The sequence below is a fragment of the Papilio polytes genome, unplaced genomic scaffold, assembly GCF_000836215.1.
Source record: "Papilio polytes unplaced genomic scaffold, Ppol_1.0 DF821289.1, whole genome shotgun sequence".
Classification (NCBI taxonomy): Eukaryota; Metazoa; Arthropoda; class Insecta; order Lepidoptera; family Papilionidae; genus Papilio; species Papilio polytes.
The window spans coordinates 531,610-547,172 of record NW_013527915.1 but is presented as its reverse complement, the minus strand read 5'-3'; the positions used below and the strand labels follow the sequence as shown (position 1 = coordinate 547,172).

At 35.5% G+C, this 15,563-nt stretch overlaps 2 protein-coding genes across 3 annotated transcripts in view; both read right to left on the bottom strand.

Moving 5' to 3' along the window:
- The window catches only part of LOC106109488 (transcription factor Sp9-like), a 56,695-nt gene extending 50,807 nt beyond the window's left edge, over positions 1-5,888 (bottom strand). For both annotated transcript variants that reach the window (XM_013291004.1, XM_013291007.1), the window contains exon 1: positions 5,741-5,888. In XM_013291004.1, coding sequence (XP_013146458.1) covers positions 5,741-5,782 — 42 coding nt within the window. In that variant the 5' untranslated portion in view covers positions 5,783-5,888. The remainder of the gene's footprint in view (positions 1-5,740) is intronic.
- A 1,388-nt stretch (positions 5,889-7,276) lies between these two features.
- LOC106109077 (transcription factor Sp5-like) lies at positions 7,277-8,644 on the bottom strand. The gene is made up of 2 exons (XM_013290479.1): positions 8,603-8,644; positions 7,277-8,401 (listed from the first exon to the last, which is right to left on the bottom strand). Exons 1-2 carry the CDS (start codon positions 8,642-8,644, stop codon positions 7,400-7,402), a joined length of 1,044 nt encoding a protein of 347 aa, XP_013145933.1. The 3' UTR covers positions 7,277-7,399.
- Between the last annotated feature and the right edge of the window lie 6,919 nt (positions 8,645-15,563).

Genomic DNA, 15,563 nt, shown 5'->3' with positions numbered 1-15,563 from the left:
TTCTTAGAAAAAAATATTTAAAAAACATTCAGAAAATCAAATAGCGACAGTAATTTATCAGTATCTATTTCCGGCACGTGCGTACTTTTGCAAGTTCTCCGAAAAAAGACGAACGACACTTTTATGGTAATAGTTCTTTTGGAATGGAGAAGTATACCTAACGACAAACTTACTTGTACAGGAAATGGAGTCCTTTTAGCACAGAGAAGTAGATTTATAAGGTTTTGCAACTGTAAGAAGTCATAATAATTCACATAAATAATCAATCCTAAAATCCTTCGTCCGCATCTTCACTTAGCTTAGGTGGAATCGTGGTCAAGCGCTGGTTTATTTATGTAAAAAAAAATATATATATAACTATACTGATGGTCAATTTTTGTTTGTTCCAAATAAAAATTACTCATTTTTTTGCCAGTGAACAATTTTGGTTTTTGTGTTAGCAAATCCGTCTACAATTCACCCTATTTTGCTTGATTGATTGCTAAGGCGGAATTACCTGATTAAAAACAATAGTAAAGTAAGAATATACCTGAATAATAAATGTTCTAGGTTCTATCGTTTCAATTCAAATAAAAGCATACACAGGCACATTTTAATTCAATTTGTTTAGATGGTATAACGAAGAAAACAAATTGTAGCCCATTCACGAGCATATGAAGAACCTGTTGCGTAGGGTGTAATTATGAGATGCCTCGGCTGGTCCGTAAGCCTGTGACGTCATCCGACCGGTCCGGTTGACATCACCAATGGCGGCGAGACAGGGCGCGATTGGACCAAACATCTCGAGTTTCTCTCATTGAATCTCAATGATCTTTTATTTTATTATCGTTATATCTTTTATGATTGTGTAATCGATTCGATTATGAATTCGATTTCGATTGTACGAAAATAATTTATGTTTTGATTCACTCTAAATTAAAAAGCTAAATTTGTTGATATCCAACTTGTACAATGAATAGAAAATAATGTTTATTTAAAAAAAAAAAAAACTAAAAAAATTGCAAATAATTTTTATTGAAGTATCAAGTATAGTAAGTAGAGGAGATTCCGCTGCAATAATACATAAGTAAACAAACATATTTTTATCTCCATCATTGCCTTTGTAAAAAAGAGAGATTTCAGTCTCACACAGTTGTAACAGTAACATTCCCATAAAGGTAACAATTTAACCTTGCAGTTGAAATGAATTAACATTAACACGGCCATCAACCTTTTCATTCCACCTCATGATGTACCGCATTTATTTGTAATGTGAAGTATAATTTTATTGACACTAAGTACAGGCGGACAGGTAATTGTACAATTAAATTAGCATAGCAAAGCACGCGAAAACACATGTATATGTAACAAACACGGTGTCCGGTTGTAGCGTTTTAAATATCAAAATATTAGTCAAATATTCTATCTGAAATTACAATCTTGGATTTAATGAGTGAATTAATTGGATTGCGGATTGGACGCCGGCCATGGCAGCCATAATTGCTCGAACTGGTTTTGACTTCGAAGCACGTACAACTTCTGTTCCTGAGCTAAAAGATTTCTCTTTACAGGGAACTATCTTTTTTATTTCTATTTCATTTTTAAATGTATCATGTGCCAGGAATGTCAGGTTCAATACATTGTTATACAAGTAACCGTATAGTCTGCAATTTTTAAAATACTTCATTTCACTATTACTGATATTATTAGTAGGTACAAGTATTGTAATTAATGTATATGTTATTTATATATACAACATAAACTATAAATGGATATTAAAGTATGTTTGGTAAATAATTTAATTTTTGTATTATATGATCTAAAATGTACCTCTTGTTTCTAAATTTTAGGTCTTGATTTTAAACAGCCTATAAAACTTACTACTTACTACTTACTATGCTTTAAGAGACTCGTAAAAGAAAAAAATAGTTAAATCCCTTCGATCAAGATATTCATCAAATAATTCAAGTACAAAAGCATCAAACTAAGATAATATTACAAACACATTATTTGACAGAGATTGTTCATGAGTTGTATTATTTGTTAACTATTGTAGATAGTTGCAACAGATGTCGCTGTTGTAAATTAATCTAAATTATCTATATAAACATTTAAATAGCCCGTATAAACATAATAATAACGTTAAAGTTAATCACATAACCTAGAACTAGACGTAATTGAAAAAATACGTCTACCAAGGGTAATCATAATCAATTATTTTACATTAAGGTATTTACCTACAGAATGTAGAGACCGTCACACTTAAATTATAAATAACCACCTTTATTTTATGTTAATTATTTATATAATATCTTTCAGAATAATAAAATATAACGATAATGGCCGCCATAACAAAACCTGCTTAGAAAAAATTTAGACCGTTTAAGAAAAATTTATTGAACGACATGTTTGAAACTATAATTATACAGAAATAAGTCAAGTTGAGTAATTGGTTATTGCTCACATTTGTTTTTCTTCACCTCTAGTTATAGCGGAGAAAAATTAAATATATAAGTGTGCTAACATTTACGACATACATTAATTTTAACACGTTAAAGGTTATTTCATAAAATTTATTTTTAAAATTGATATGTTCCATGTTTAAAGGTTAAGTTTGTAGTAATATTTAACAACTGTTTGACTAACAATTACAATGTTTTTGAACAATGTCGTGTCCATTTAGTTTCTTATTTTACTAGACTGTGAACACATTTTCCTCTACGATAAACATATTCAAAATTATATCAATCTTGCTACTCTACCTGCTAATTGTCCATGACCTAACATAATTAACAAATTTCTTATTTTTTTATATAATATAAGGTGGCAAACGAGCAAGCGGACACCTGAATCCACCGATATGACTATTACAGACGCCTTGCCTACCCTTAATTGACGGAGGAAGAGACGCACATAAAGGGGACATTTCCCTTTCCTATGCGTCTCCTCCACCGTCAAATCCACTTTTCCTTCCCATTCTTTCCTCTTAAGAAAAGGGTGGAAAGACTAAAATTAGGCCTCCGGCACCATACTCATCAGACGACACGCGGAATTGCTTCCACTTCATTACACATTAAATACAGTAAACTGCGATTAAATACAGCTAGTATCGCTACACCGTTAGCAGGTGTCTGGTATTATTTTTTATTTGCTGCTGTCACTTAAACGGCACGCTCGAGTACGTTATCAAAATGTCAAGCAGCGCCAGCGCATGAGCACGCACTAAGATGCGTAGACTCTGCAAAGTTAATGCGAAATAACTAGCATTTGGGTAAGGCCTGCCGCACAGTACGCGACGGAAGCCTGTCACGGGTGCAATTACTTGTACGGAGAATCGACATTAGTTTGCCGCGGTTTAAACTATTTATGTGAGGAATAAGAGCTGGAGTATCTACGTGGAAACGATCGCACGCATCTCTCATTATGCACTTTAGAGCAATTTGAGGAGCAGAAAAAGTCGGCCGAGTCGCATCGCGTGGTCAATTAAAAGCTCGATACGCGAACGCCCGCAACGGAACGGTACCGAGCGGTAGGCTCCACTCAATTGCCTATATCCTGCTATCCAGATTAAATAGAAAATACACGCTAATAATAACTAACGACTGAGTATTACAACGTACTACTTAGTTACACGTTTAATTCACAGTGAAAAAAGGAAGTACCTTAAAATAATTTTATTTCTTACTAATATTATAAATGCAAATATTTAGATGGATGGATTTGATTGTTTGTAGCTTAAACAGCTCAACAGATCTCGATGAAATTTGGCATAGATATAGAGGATAGTCTGGTAAAGTACATAAGCTACTCACTTTTGTTTTTTTTTTAATTCCACACGGACGGATTCGCGTGCAAAAACTACTGATTCTATGAAAGTACACTAGTTTTATAAAATAAATGTCTCATATATCTCTCTTCATAAAACTTAAATATAATTTTACGTATAAATAAAATATAGCAGCGTCCGATATGTATCTGCTAAAGCTCATGTGAGCTTTGAAGTTTCCTCGTGACTTGTAACCTGTCTAAGATCCTGCGCCCACGCACCCTCCAGTCAAATTAGACCACCAATGGAACCAGTTTTAGAGCACTCCCAAGCGCATGTAGAATAATTTCTGAATTCATTTAAATTATGATGGTAATATTAAGAACTATTATCTTTATTAACATTCTTTTGACAAATGTTAAACATTTTACGAAACAATTATAAGGTACATTTAGTTAAAAATCAATATTTCTACGCTTAACAGACATGTATTATTTTAGAAGAATAAAACACTGCTGTTAGACGTTGTTTTTTGAGAGACAAATCTTTCCTCTTATAATATTAGTATAGACAGATACCAACGCAATATAACTATGGACCTTCTAAATTTTGCATAGTATTCAGACAGTAAACAAATAAAAGTTGCTTAATTGTTGTTAATAAAAACCAGGCTAGACATTCCCCTAATTATGCCACTTTAGAACAAAAGTTTTAAATAAGTGAATAATTAATGATTTCAAGAGACTAGAACCAAATCGATTTCTATAATTCGTTTACTAATGATGTAGAAGCGTAGAGAAAACAAAAGGCAGACTAACAACAGATTCATTGAACATACGATCCTACAAGCCAAGCATCAATCACCAACGACGAAGGTGCAGCGAAAACACTGTTAGTTTTGCCGCCGAATTATTAATTACATTCTAACAAAAAACTCACACGACGCCGAAACACATAAATTTGTTCCTTTTTGACCGCACAAAGGGGCCGTGCGGCGCGTAGCAACGCTAAAGAGATTGCCCGCGCCGACACCGCCGACACGGCATAATTTTTGGCGCCAGTAGTCCTGCCTCTAGATTAAACTAATATGAAAAGGAAATTGAGTAGAAAATGGATGGAGGCTCTATGTGTCATTAAGGATTCGTTACGGTGCTCGAAAGTGCCGGCGCGGCCTTTATTTATTTGACTTTATTTAATTGAATTAACATTTCAGTAGTTTTACGACCTGCCAGTAATGTTCGTGGCTAATGTAATGGACAATAACAATAACATTTACTATGCCTTTATAGGATTCTTGATTTACATTAAGCCGTTTTTTATTTCCAATGTTTTTATTAACTTTTGTTTCTAAATCCAACTTTGTAAAAAGTTTTAGGCCTACGTTATGATGGGTAATGCGGTTTTTTATTGTATTTAGCATTTCGAATCTCAACACTATAATGAAAATATAGGTTTTTTTGAGACTTGAACGAAGCGGTTTAGTTCGGGCGGGTCCACTAGAATGGGCGAGGGAGGTCGCCATGAATAGTAATAGAGGTTAGGTTAGGGGACGGAGTCTCGTGAGTTATACCGCTTATGGCGCGTACTAAATCGACAATACCCGAGGGCGCTTTCCGCTCTCCGGCTAACAGACTGTTGTATAAACTAACGTAACCGGGATATGTTATGTTGATTGGGAATCTGTGCCGTGAACAATTGCCGATGCACTCGTGACGGCTATATTAACCGCTCTAAATGGGTGGGATTGTTCGTTTATTTATTTACTATATTTTAGAATTGATATTTTTGTTAGAATAAAAGTGGGATATTTAGTATTGCTAAGCATTTGTATGCATCTTCTGGTTTACTCCTATTTTTTGTTGTTCCTTTAAACTGACAGAGAACCATCAAGCGGCGTTTGGACTTATTACTACCAGACTGATAGGCGATAATATAAGGCGTTAGGGAGGCGAAGGGAGTGTTAGTCGAGGGCTAACTGCTGTCTGCGGGACTCACATTCATGAGCAGGTCCGGCGAGGTGGAGGGCTTGCCGCTCATGGCGCCGGCGCTGGCGCATGTCACACTCACTCACGGCACTCGCGGCGGTGGAGCGCGGTCGTGCGGCGTGCGGCGGCGTGCGGCTTGCGGCGTGCGGCGGCGTGCGGTCTGCGTGCCGGCGGCGAGCGCGACTGCCGCGCCGGCCCCCACTCGCCACGCGGCCCCCACCGCTACCGGCTGCCTCATTTCTCACTATAATTTGCGTGTTGCTCGTTTTTTACCATTATTACTGCCTCGTTTTGTTTTACGTATTATCGAGTGCATCCCGCTCGCACCGGCCGCCATGCGCGCTGAGCGCCGCCCAGATAATAGCCGCGTGCAATTACGTCGTAGCCGCAGCGTCCGTCGCGCGCTACGCACAGCGCCATCTGTTGACGAGAGGCTAACATTAATCTGACTTGCTAAACAATACAGTCTTCAAGCACTTGGACTAAATAAAAACAAAACAAATCAATGAACGAGTAAGCTACGTAAACGATTACAACCTTTGTAAATCAATGTCAATTATACATATTTGAGTTGAACAAACTTTTTAAATTGATAAGCAAATCGCTATAAATCGAGCGTAAACCTATAATAAATTAACACTAACTGCATTTTCTTATTTACAGCAACGTGAAAATAGATAATCTTTTTTAAAAACACAAATCCAGAGGCAAAGCTAAGGTACTGCCCAAGATTGAATTGTTAATCTTAAGATTTCATGGCGGTGACCATCTAATTAATTACCTAACATAGAATGTTTTAACTTTTTCTATTTGTTCAGCCTCAAAAAAGCTATATATGAACAGACTTCTTTAATTGAAAGTTTACTTTATATTATACTATGATTTCGGATAGCTTTTCGATTATATTCTTTACGTCTGTCTTCCAATTTGTTTTAATTCAGTTTTTAAAATAAAATATTGTAAAACATTATAATACGTTTAATCATAAAGAAAATATGTTTCATGATGTAAACCAAATGTTAGAAACAAGACTTGTTTTCGAGATAAGGTCGTAGTATATTTTTGGCGCCCACAACCTTTGTTTCATGAAAAAGACATAAACGAGCTTACTTCATGGAGTAGCCTCAATCCTTTATGCAGTCTCTGTTACATTTACTGTTGAGTCTATAAAAGTACTTAAGTTGTAATACGTAATTCAAATAAAACCGCTTAACTACATGTTATTCGATTTTATAGCTAGCATTTACTTTCTTGTTCCATAATGAAGAATTGTATTATTTGATCTAATGCAATAAAAATGTAATTAACACAAAGATGGCAACTGCAAATCGTGAAAATTGTGTGAAATGGTATTTTAATATTGACAAGTACATTTTATGGAGTAATTTTAGTATTACTTAAATGTAACTTAGCGTTCTACGAAAAACATTAATGATATAGGAAAGAAAAACAAAAAAAAATGTTTCAATTATTTATTTTTACATGAAAATATATTTTAAAAGTAACATTAACCCTCACCTACGAACTTTCTAAGGCATTACTTGGCAATACATCACATTGAATCGTATGGTAACTTAACAAAAACTTTTAACATTAACTTGACAATTTTGAAGAGATATTTACATAATTACTATTATTTTAAACTTGCTGTATCACTTTCAAGGCACTTCTATTGTCCAATAGCGACAGGAGGTTGCAAATTGTAATGTCCGTGAAACATCGCGTAGTTATTCTTGGCGGCGCACTGGTAGGTTCCCAAGGGAGCTGGGTACTGTTGGTAGAAACGATGATCCCGCATAGAACTTCGTCCGTAAAGAGCATCCTGGTGAACTTCAGGGTACCAGCCATTAGTAACACCGCTACTGCCAAATACTGCACTTGAATTATAAACGTTCACGGGATTCGTAGACGCGCTCAGAGCACCGTAACTCAAAGTAGCTTGCTGCCTTTGTTCTCCGGGAACAGTCGAGGGAATACTACCGTAATTCGTACTGCCAATGGATACCGAAGGTGTCGTTTCATTCTGGACTGTACTATTCTGTTCTTCTTTGTGATTCTTCGTTATTTCTTCCTTATCGTCTTCTTTTGGTTTTTTAGTTTTTCGCGATGTGTTCGCGTGGGTTTTCACATGTTTCGCCAGATGATCGGATCGCATGAATCTCTTCGAGCACAATTGACATGCGAATCTCTTTTCACCGGTGTGTGTACGGAGGTGCCTCTGCAGCTCGTCGGAGCGGGTGAATCGTTTGCCACAGAATAACCAATTGCAGACGAAAGGTCGCTCACCGGTGTGCCACCGGAGATGTGCCTTTAGATGCGAAGTCTTGCCGTACACCTTGCCGCAGCCAGGCACGTGACAAACATGTTCTCTCTTGGAGCCGTCTTTCCCGTAGTTGGGGCCGAAGCCTGCAGCCTCCGTAAGACAATTGGGGCACCGGCACTTGGCACAGCGCCGCTGCAGGTCGCGGGCATCCTCGGTGACGGCGGCAGCGGCGGGCGGCCAGTAGGCGGGATACTGCGCGGCGTAGGGCGGCAGGTCGCGCCAGCCCGCCGGCGCTGCGCCGCACCACGCACCAGAGGATGCACTGCTGCACGATGACAAGTCCGAGGCGGGGGACAGTGCGTCTCCCCGGCCGTATCCACACCCGTAGCCGCCCATCATATTCATCATCTGCAAGAAACACTTACTTTTAACTTCTTGCACATATATTTGATCAAAATTTTAATGATAATTTGACTGAAAACTGTGAAAATATAATTGAGATTAAAAACACTATCTCCTTATTTATCTGGTATTTTTAAGTTACTGTCACTACGAATAAATTAAGTTCAATGAGGGCGCCATAAAAAGGGTGTGGGCGGGCGGACGAACCTGTTGCGAGGGCGCGGGTGCAGGCGGGTCCACGTACTGCATGGCCGGTGACGGTGGTGACAACGTTACGCGATCGAAACTCTCAACTGGATAATTACAGGGCGGCGCACCGCTCGCGCCGAGACGTTTTTAATAACTGGCTTGGGATAGACGTAACGAGCGGTTGTCACCTCGCCCCGGCCCCGCGGGCGCCCCTCGAGCGGCGCGCGCGCACCCCGGCAAGGAGAGACCCCCCGCGCTCCCCGCACGCCCCCCGACCGGCGCAGCCTCCGACACACCTCGCCCCGCCCGTGAATTATGACTCTACGACCCGAAATCTTATGTGGAAGAAACACGATTGAAAAGCAACGCCGAGGCGCAAAGGTTACGTTTACACTTCATTTGACTGCGTTCATACAACAACAAGGCTGTGCGGGCCTTAACTTAGATTAAGTTTTATTGATTTTGCAATTTACGACAGATTTATTTATTGTCAACAGAAAATTATGGCCTTTTTACATACCATTCTTTCGAAAATCAGAAATCTTTCGAAAAAATTGCATCGAGGAGTATTTCTAAGGCAAATCATGAATCGAGCGTGTGGGGTTTATTTTTTCTGACAGTTTAAAATAAAGCTGAAATGCGTTGACATTCAAATAATGCGGGGAATAAGCTTCGCAGTCTATGATACTTGACATGTGACAAATATGCACACATTTTCTCAATCTTTGTCACTAGGTTCCACAATTTGATTCTTAAATTTTGTCACACCTTAGTGCCACTAACTATAAACGCATGTTATGTTAGCTTTTATTGTATTCTTCATGTACATGCTCGACAGTAATCTGATAAAAACAGTGATTACCATTTATTATTATCAGGAGACGCATTTGATCTTTTGCCCATTCTTAGGGTCCTTCAAGAAGCGAGGGTATCTCTTAAAAGCCGGCAATGCATCTGCATTTCCACTGGTGTTGCAGATGTCTATGGGCGTCGATGTGCTCATCGGTGTTCCTACCGCCGTTTGTCTCATCTCTTAAAAAAATATTGTAATGTTTTATAAATATTTTTAGCCGGGTACAACTTTAGTATCAGAATAATTTATTTAAATCAAACGAATATAATTATAGATATCCATCCCTTTCTAACGGAGCACAGACTATCTCCTCACAGACTATTTATTTATTGTTTTTCTTTCCAAACTCCCAGGCGCATTAATGTTTTTAATTTTTTCTCTATTTCGGTCGGCAGTTCGCGGCTGACGTATGATTTATGCATATTCGAGCGGGGCCAAACCTTTAATTACACGTTGTTAAAATATGGCAGTTTGTTAAATCGTTTGCCTTACTCGCTTTTGTTTTACCGCTCTCTCGCACCGATCAGACTATCTTACCTTTTCTTATTTAACAGATTTCTTAAATTGTATTCCCGTACAGATGGAAGATAACACAACTTTTGACAATAATAAGTTATTAATATTGGTGGGTTGAGAACTTTAGATGACCAATCAGTTGCAAACACAAAAATATACGAATACTATACCATATGATTAGGAATAGAAATATTTTTATCTTTTATGCGCCTCCTACTAGCTTGGTTCAAGTCTTTAATAAAGGTATCGTTATTCGTAAAGATCCTATCTACAGCTTTAAGTCCCAATAAGATACGATTACATACTTCTCGATATTCAAGTAACAATAAAATCTCATGACCACAAATTATAGTCGTTGGTAAATAAGAAGCACCATTCAAATTAAATCTCTGAGAAGGGAGACACTTTGACTATCTTTTAGTTTATAGAGTTGTACGTTTATTGTCAAATAAAAAAAAGAAAAACACACACAATAAGTATCTTAACAACTAAACATTATCTACGCTTACTCCTTTTAGAAATCACAAACGCAATAACCTGTCGACAAGTTTGTTATACGATAGAACAATAGAGATCGATGTTTAGGATCGCACAAAACCCGACAGCTTCTGTGCCGACGCACAAAGGCCACATGTTGCGGACAATGACGGCTACTAATGTCCTATGATCGTTCGCCTCACGCCATAAATCTAACATGCCAGCCACTGTCTTTGTACCTTAAAAAAAACCTTCGACAAACCATCGCATTGAAAAACTACGGACAATGTTAGTGCTCCTGTATTACAAGTAATAAAACCTTTTTTTAAATATGTATTATGGAGTGTTTGTTCGGTTTTTCTTTTGTCAAGTTGGTGAACTTTTGCTGCGAAAGATAGAAAGAGCAATGAGCAAATATGTTTTATAGCTATATGAGTATTATTTTTTTTAAGATCTAATTCGTGACATGAGTCGAGTATTACTAAGTATAGTATAGTATATAGTTTCTTGTAGAAATTCTAAACAAACGTTTTTAATCGATGGTTAGCAAAAACTATGTTGATCGCCCACATCTGTAGTATAAAATCTTTTTCAGTTGTCCATGCAGCGGCACACTTCCGCTCAGTAGTCGGATATTTTACACTAATTACTGGTTTCATGTATCGTGGGCGGGTAATTGGTTCGATCGAGCGTTGTCCTTCACTTCCTGTCTTTTGGCGATCCGACTCATTCACTTCGCTTTACTTGTACAAAATACCGGCGCGGTGGTGTCGAGTTGCAACCATTGTAGAGCGCCCGCGGCACCCACGGTTATAGGTAAGCGAAATGAATGCAACTCTCTTCTATGCAATTGATATTTTAAAAAAAAATATGATAAAGACGGGTGAATATAGTAAAAGATTAATTTGTAAGAAAAATCAAGACAAAATATATTTTGTCTGATTATAATTATTTTATAATTATCTGATTATATCTGATCAAGTACATAAAAACCCTGGCTTGAAGGCGTTTTAATCGCTTTCTCTATTACTTACGTAAGTAAAGATGTTAGTTCCAGATTTTTCGGCAATATGGCCAGAGTACTATAATTCTGTTCAGGTTATAGTTAGATTTATATTTAAAAATATTTTTAACTAAATCAGTAGTTAGGTTATTTTAAAAGACATAAGAATGATGCTTGTAAATTGTAAGTTAGGACCTTAAATCAAGACCGGTATCAAGTTATTGAAGAAGAACAGAAACTTAAAAAGAAAGCTGCGTTTTGAATCCAGGATATATAAAACCGATTTATCGATAAAAAGACGATCTCAAAGTACAATTGAAGAAAAATGATCTTTACATTGTCGTATTCGTTTCGCAAAAGGGAAGCAAAATAAGTTAAAAAGCTCAAATGTATCTAAAAAAGCTTTGTTGAGAAACGGACGCGAGTGTTATCTGATCGGAATTCCGCACGATTTTGTGCAAGTGGAAGGCAAGGAGTGAACATTGGTGCGTCGTCATTGTCAAAGTGTAACTAGATATCCCCAAGTACCTGTTAGCAACAATACGACGAGCACAGGTTCGCACTCTCAGAAGAGCTTTTGTAAGCCTTTTGTAAAGTAGCATCAGTGTTGAAATTTAGTACAAAAAAATATAATATGATTGTAACGCATCGCTAAAAAAGTCACTGAAATCGTGCGAACTTATAAAAGCTTGAATATGTTTTTCAATAGAAGGCTTTTATAACCAACTAACGGTCAAAAGCGACCTCGTCGGTGCATAATTAATAACCTATAACATTCTTTATACAATTTTCGTTTTCAGCAAAGCAAATACATGTACGCAAAAGAAATAAATATTCACTTTATTTCTTCGATATTACCCACAGACTCTCCAATTTCATTATAATACTAGCTTTCGCCTGCGTCTCCTGTCCGCGTGTAATTAAAAAGTAAGTAGCCTACCTGTTCTTCCAGACTGCCCACCACATCTATGCTAAAATTCATCAAAGCCAATTGCCATTCATCAAATGCCATTCAGGTTACAAATTTTATTAAACAAACATCCATCTATCCATCCAAACTTTCGCATTTATATTAGTAAGAAGAATGATTATAAATTATTGAAAATACAAATAGTTAAATACAACAGTATCGTTACATCTATATATATGTTTGTTTACTATTAAAAACTTTAAATCTTCAGAAAATATTAAAATTATTTGCAAAAATTATAACTATAACCAATTCTTAAATAATTACCCATCTAATAATGCAGCTTATTATTTAATAATTATTGGATCAAATGAGCAAAAAAAAACTATGACAAAGTTTACTTTTACAATATTACTTCACAAGGATATCAATTCTGTTACAAAGTAGGTAAGAGAATTCCGCGTAGCTCTGGCGCCCCGCGGAGAGGCGGCGGTCTTCAAACATGCTTCTTTCTAAACACTGACAGCCGAAATTGCCCTTCATAACTGAAATCGGCATTTCGGGCGCAGTTTGTTTAACACAACACATCTTTTTGGCAAAGACATCCGACAGTTAATGCTGCATTTGACACTCAGCAAATCAAACTCGACGAAACTTCGAAATACCATTTTTTTGTCAACATGTGCTTATCATAAAATAAGGTTGCGTATCTATTTTGTTTTGTTATTGTTAGTTGTTTTTGCTTATCTTCAATGATTCTTGAAAAACTTAAATTATTGTTTACAAACTAAGCTACTTTACCTTATAATAGCTTTAAAAGCCGTAATAAGTTACCAGCGATAATCAATTATCGGATATTAAAACTTTTTTACACTAACAAAAGATAATTAGGGTAGTCTAGGATTTAAAAAAAACAACAAACATTTAGAGTTCAAAAATTTATTACGCACACGACTCAATAACATACACATTTTGTACATTTTACATTCATACAAATATAATAAGTAATAATAAAGGCTTTTGTGATTTTACTAGAAAATTCAGACGAAATATACATTTATTGAAAGATAACCGTAAAAACTAAATTACAAAACAGATAGACAATCAGTCTAAATGGCTGGTATATTAAATGTAAAAAAGTTACCTTTTTCTAGAAACGTAACTTAATAATGCCCATAAGAAAAATGAGCTAAAAACACCGTACAGATTATTCTATAAAAGCTTTAGTGGGTTACAAAAATTTACAGAAACGAAAAAAATACGCGTTACAATTCATAACAAGTTTATTCTACGATCATACATATATACAGTATACCATAAATTACAATTGTATCACCACAATATATATTAATAAATTTAAAATTGCTTACGTAAATGTAGTACATATGTATTTATTTTGATTTTCAAATATGAACTCTATTATTGAATAAAATATAAATCTAATAATTGAGAATAAGTCACATACGATATGTATGTTGCATGCGACTTCGTTCACGTGAAAATAAAGCCTATGTTACTCAGCGAAAACGAAGATTTTTTTTAAAATCAGCCCAGTAGTTTTTGAGTTATTACAATACATACAAAACTACAAATCTTCCCTCTTTATAATATTAGTATATAGATTACATACTTGTAAAATTTAACCGATCAGAAAGAAAAAAAAGGACAAAAATAAAGTTGCTTACGAAAAAAAATGTTTTTTTTTTTAAACGATTGTAATTACAACTATACATAAGTTCAGATTTAATAATATATTATAAAATACAATAAATTACTTGACTCACCTTGTCTGCTATATTTGTGCTAAAACACATATTTAAATAAAAATAATTCAATACAGAAACATTCGCCAAATTCCAAACAACACATAAAGTCGTCGCAAAATTTCGGATATTATTAAACTAAAATTGGATTTTAAAACGAAATGTATATAAAAATCTGAATTACCTGGGATTTTGAATTGAGAGATGAATCTCATATAACAAAAAGAACGTTGGTTATGATAATAAAAGTACACTGGTAGAAGTAGACCTAGAAAAAGGATGGGATTGCGTGAAAAATGACCAAGAAAGGAGTAATGACTGAGATGAATGTTATGTGGAGAGCAAAAATACGTAGCGCCGACCCTACGGGTGCAGGATAAGGGGGGGAAACGATGAACTTGGGCTATATGATGTATGGATGTCTGAAATTAGCTTTTTAACTACGCGCACGCAATAACATAAGACCCTCATAGAATGCGTCACCTATTCACGGATATGACGTCATGTAAATATCAGTGCTATGCAAATAAAAATAAAAAAATATATTGTAATAAACAAACTCATTAGAGAAAAAAATACCTGTGACACGATACAAATTGGCTAATATATTTCCTAGCCTACTAGAAATTCATTTAATTTTGACGCATTTTTTCTTTATATTCCCATATTTGCTTATCTTAATATTTTTACTACACAGAAACATGTTTATTTATTCTTTGATAAGTATATTTTAAGTTTTATTGTATCGTAAAATACACAAGAAGTGCGATTATGGCTCAATAACACTCGAACTTCTGAATAAGGTAAGAAATGTTATTTCTATACTAATAATTTATTACGGCCAAGATTTAGTGGAGTTGCTTGAATAAGATTATCTATATAAATAAAAATCAATGTTTATTTGTTCCTCATACCTTAAACCATTGTATAGATTTTGATGAAACTTGGTAGAGTATTCTCATATAACAAGCGAATTTATTTTGTAACAAACTTACGCCAAAACTCAGCTATAATCACTTATATCTGAACAATTTCATAAATATTATCGAAATAGTAAGGGAAAATCTTTACAATCCATTAATATCAAACACTTAAAATACTTTTATATTTATTTTAACACGCGACATTGTAATAAAATATCTACTTATCATTCATTTTATTATAGAATATTATTCTTCACTATAGTGTGTCTAAATAATTTAGATTAGTTTGACAATTCATTTCAAATTTAGTAGGGATGGTTGTGTAAAATCAGTCATGAATCTTATCGATATTCGATTTTTATTCTTATAGAAGTTAGAATCGATAGATTTATAGTTATTAATTAAAAAAAACACTGTTTTCTCAAATTAATAACGACCATAACAAATGAGAGTAAATAAATGTTTATTACTACTACAGCCGTACGTAATCGAATTGGATTTCGCTATTATTTCTGTCATCGCTAAATTCTCTAC

Coding starts and splice junctions, on each gene's coding strand:
- LOC106109077 (XM_013290479.1), bottom strand. CDS start 8,644: ATGCAGTACGTGGACCCGCCTGCACCCGCGCCCTCGCAACAG. Junction 8,402..8,602: donor CACCCGCGCCCTCGCAACAG/GTTCGTCCGCCC, acceptor TGTTTCTTGCAG/ATGATGAATATGATGGGCGG.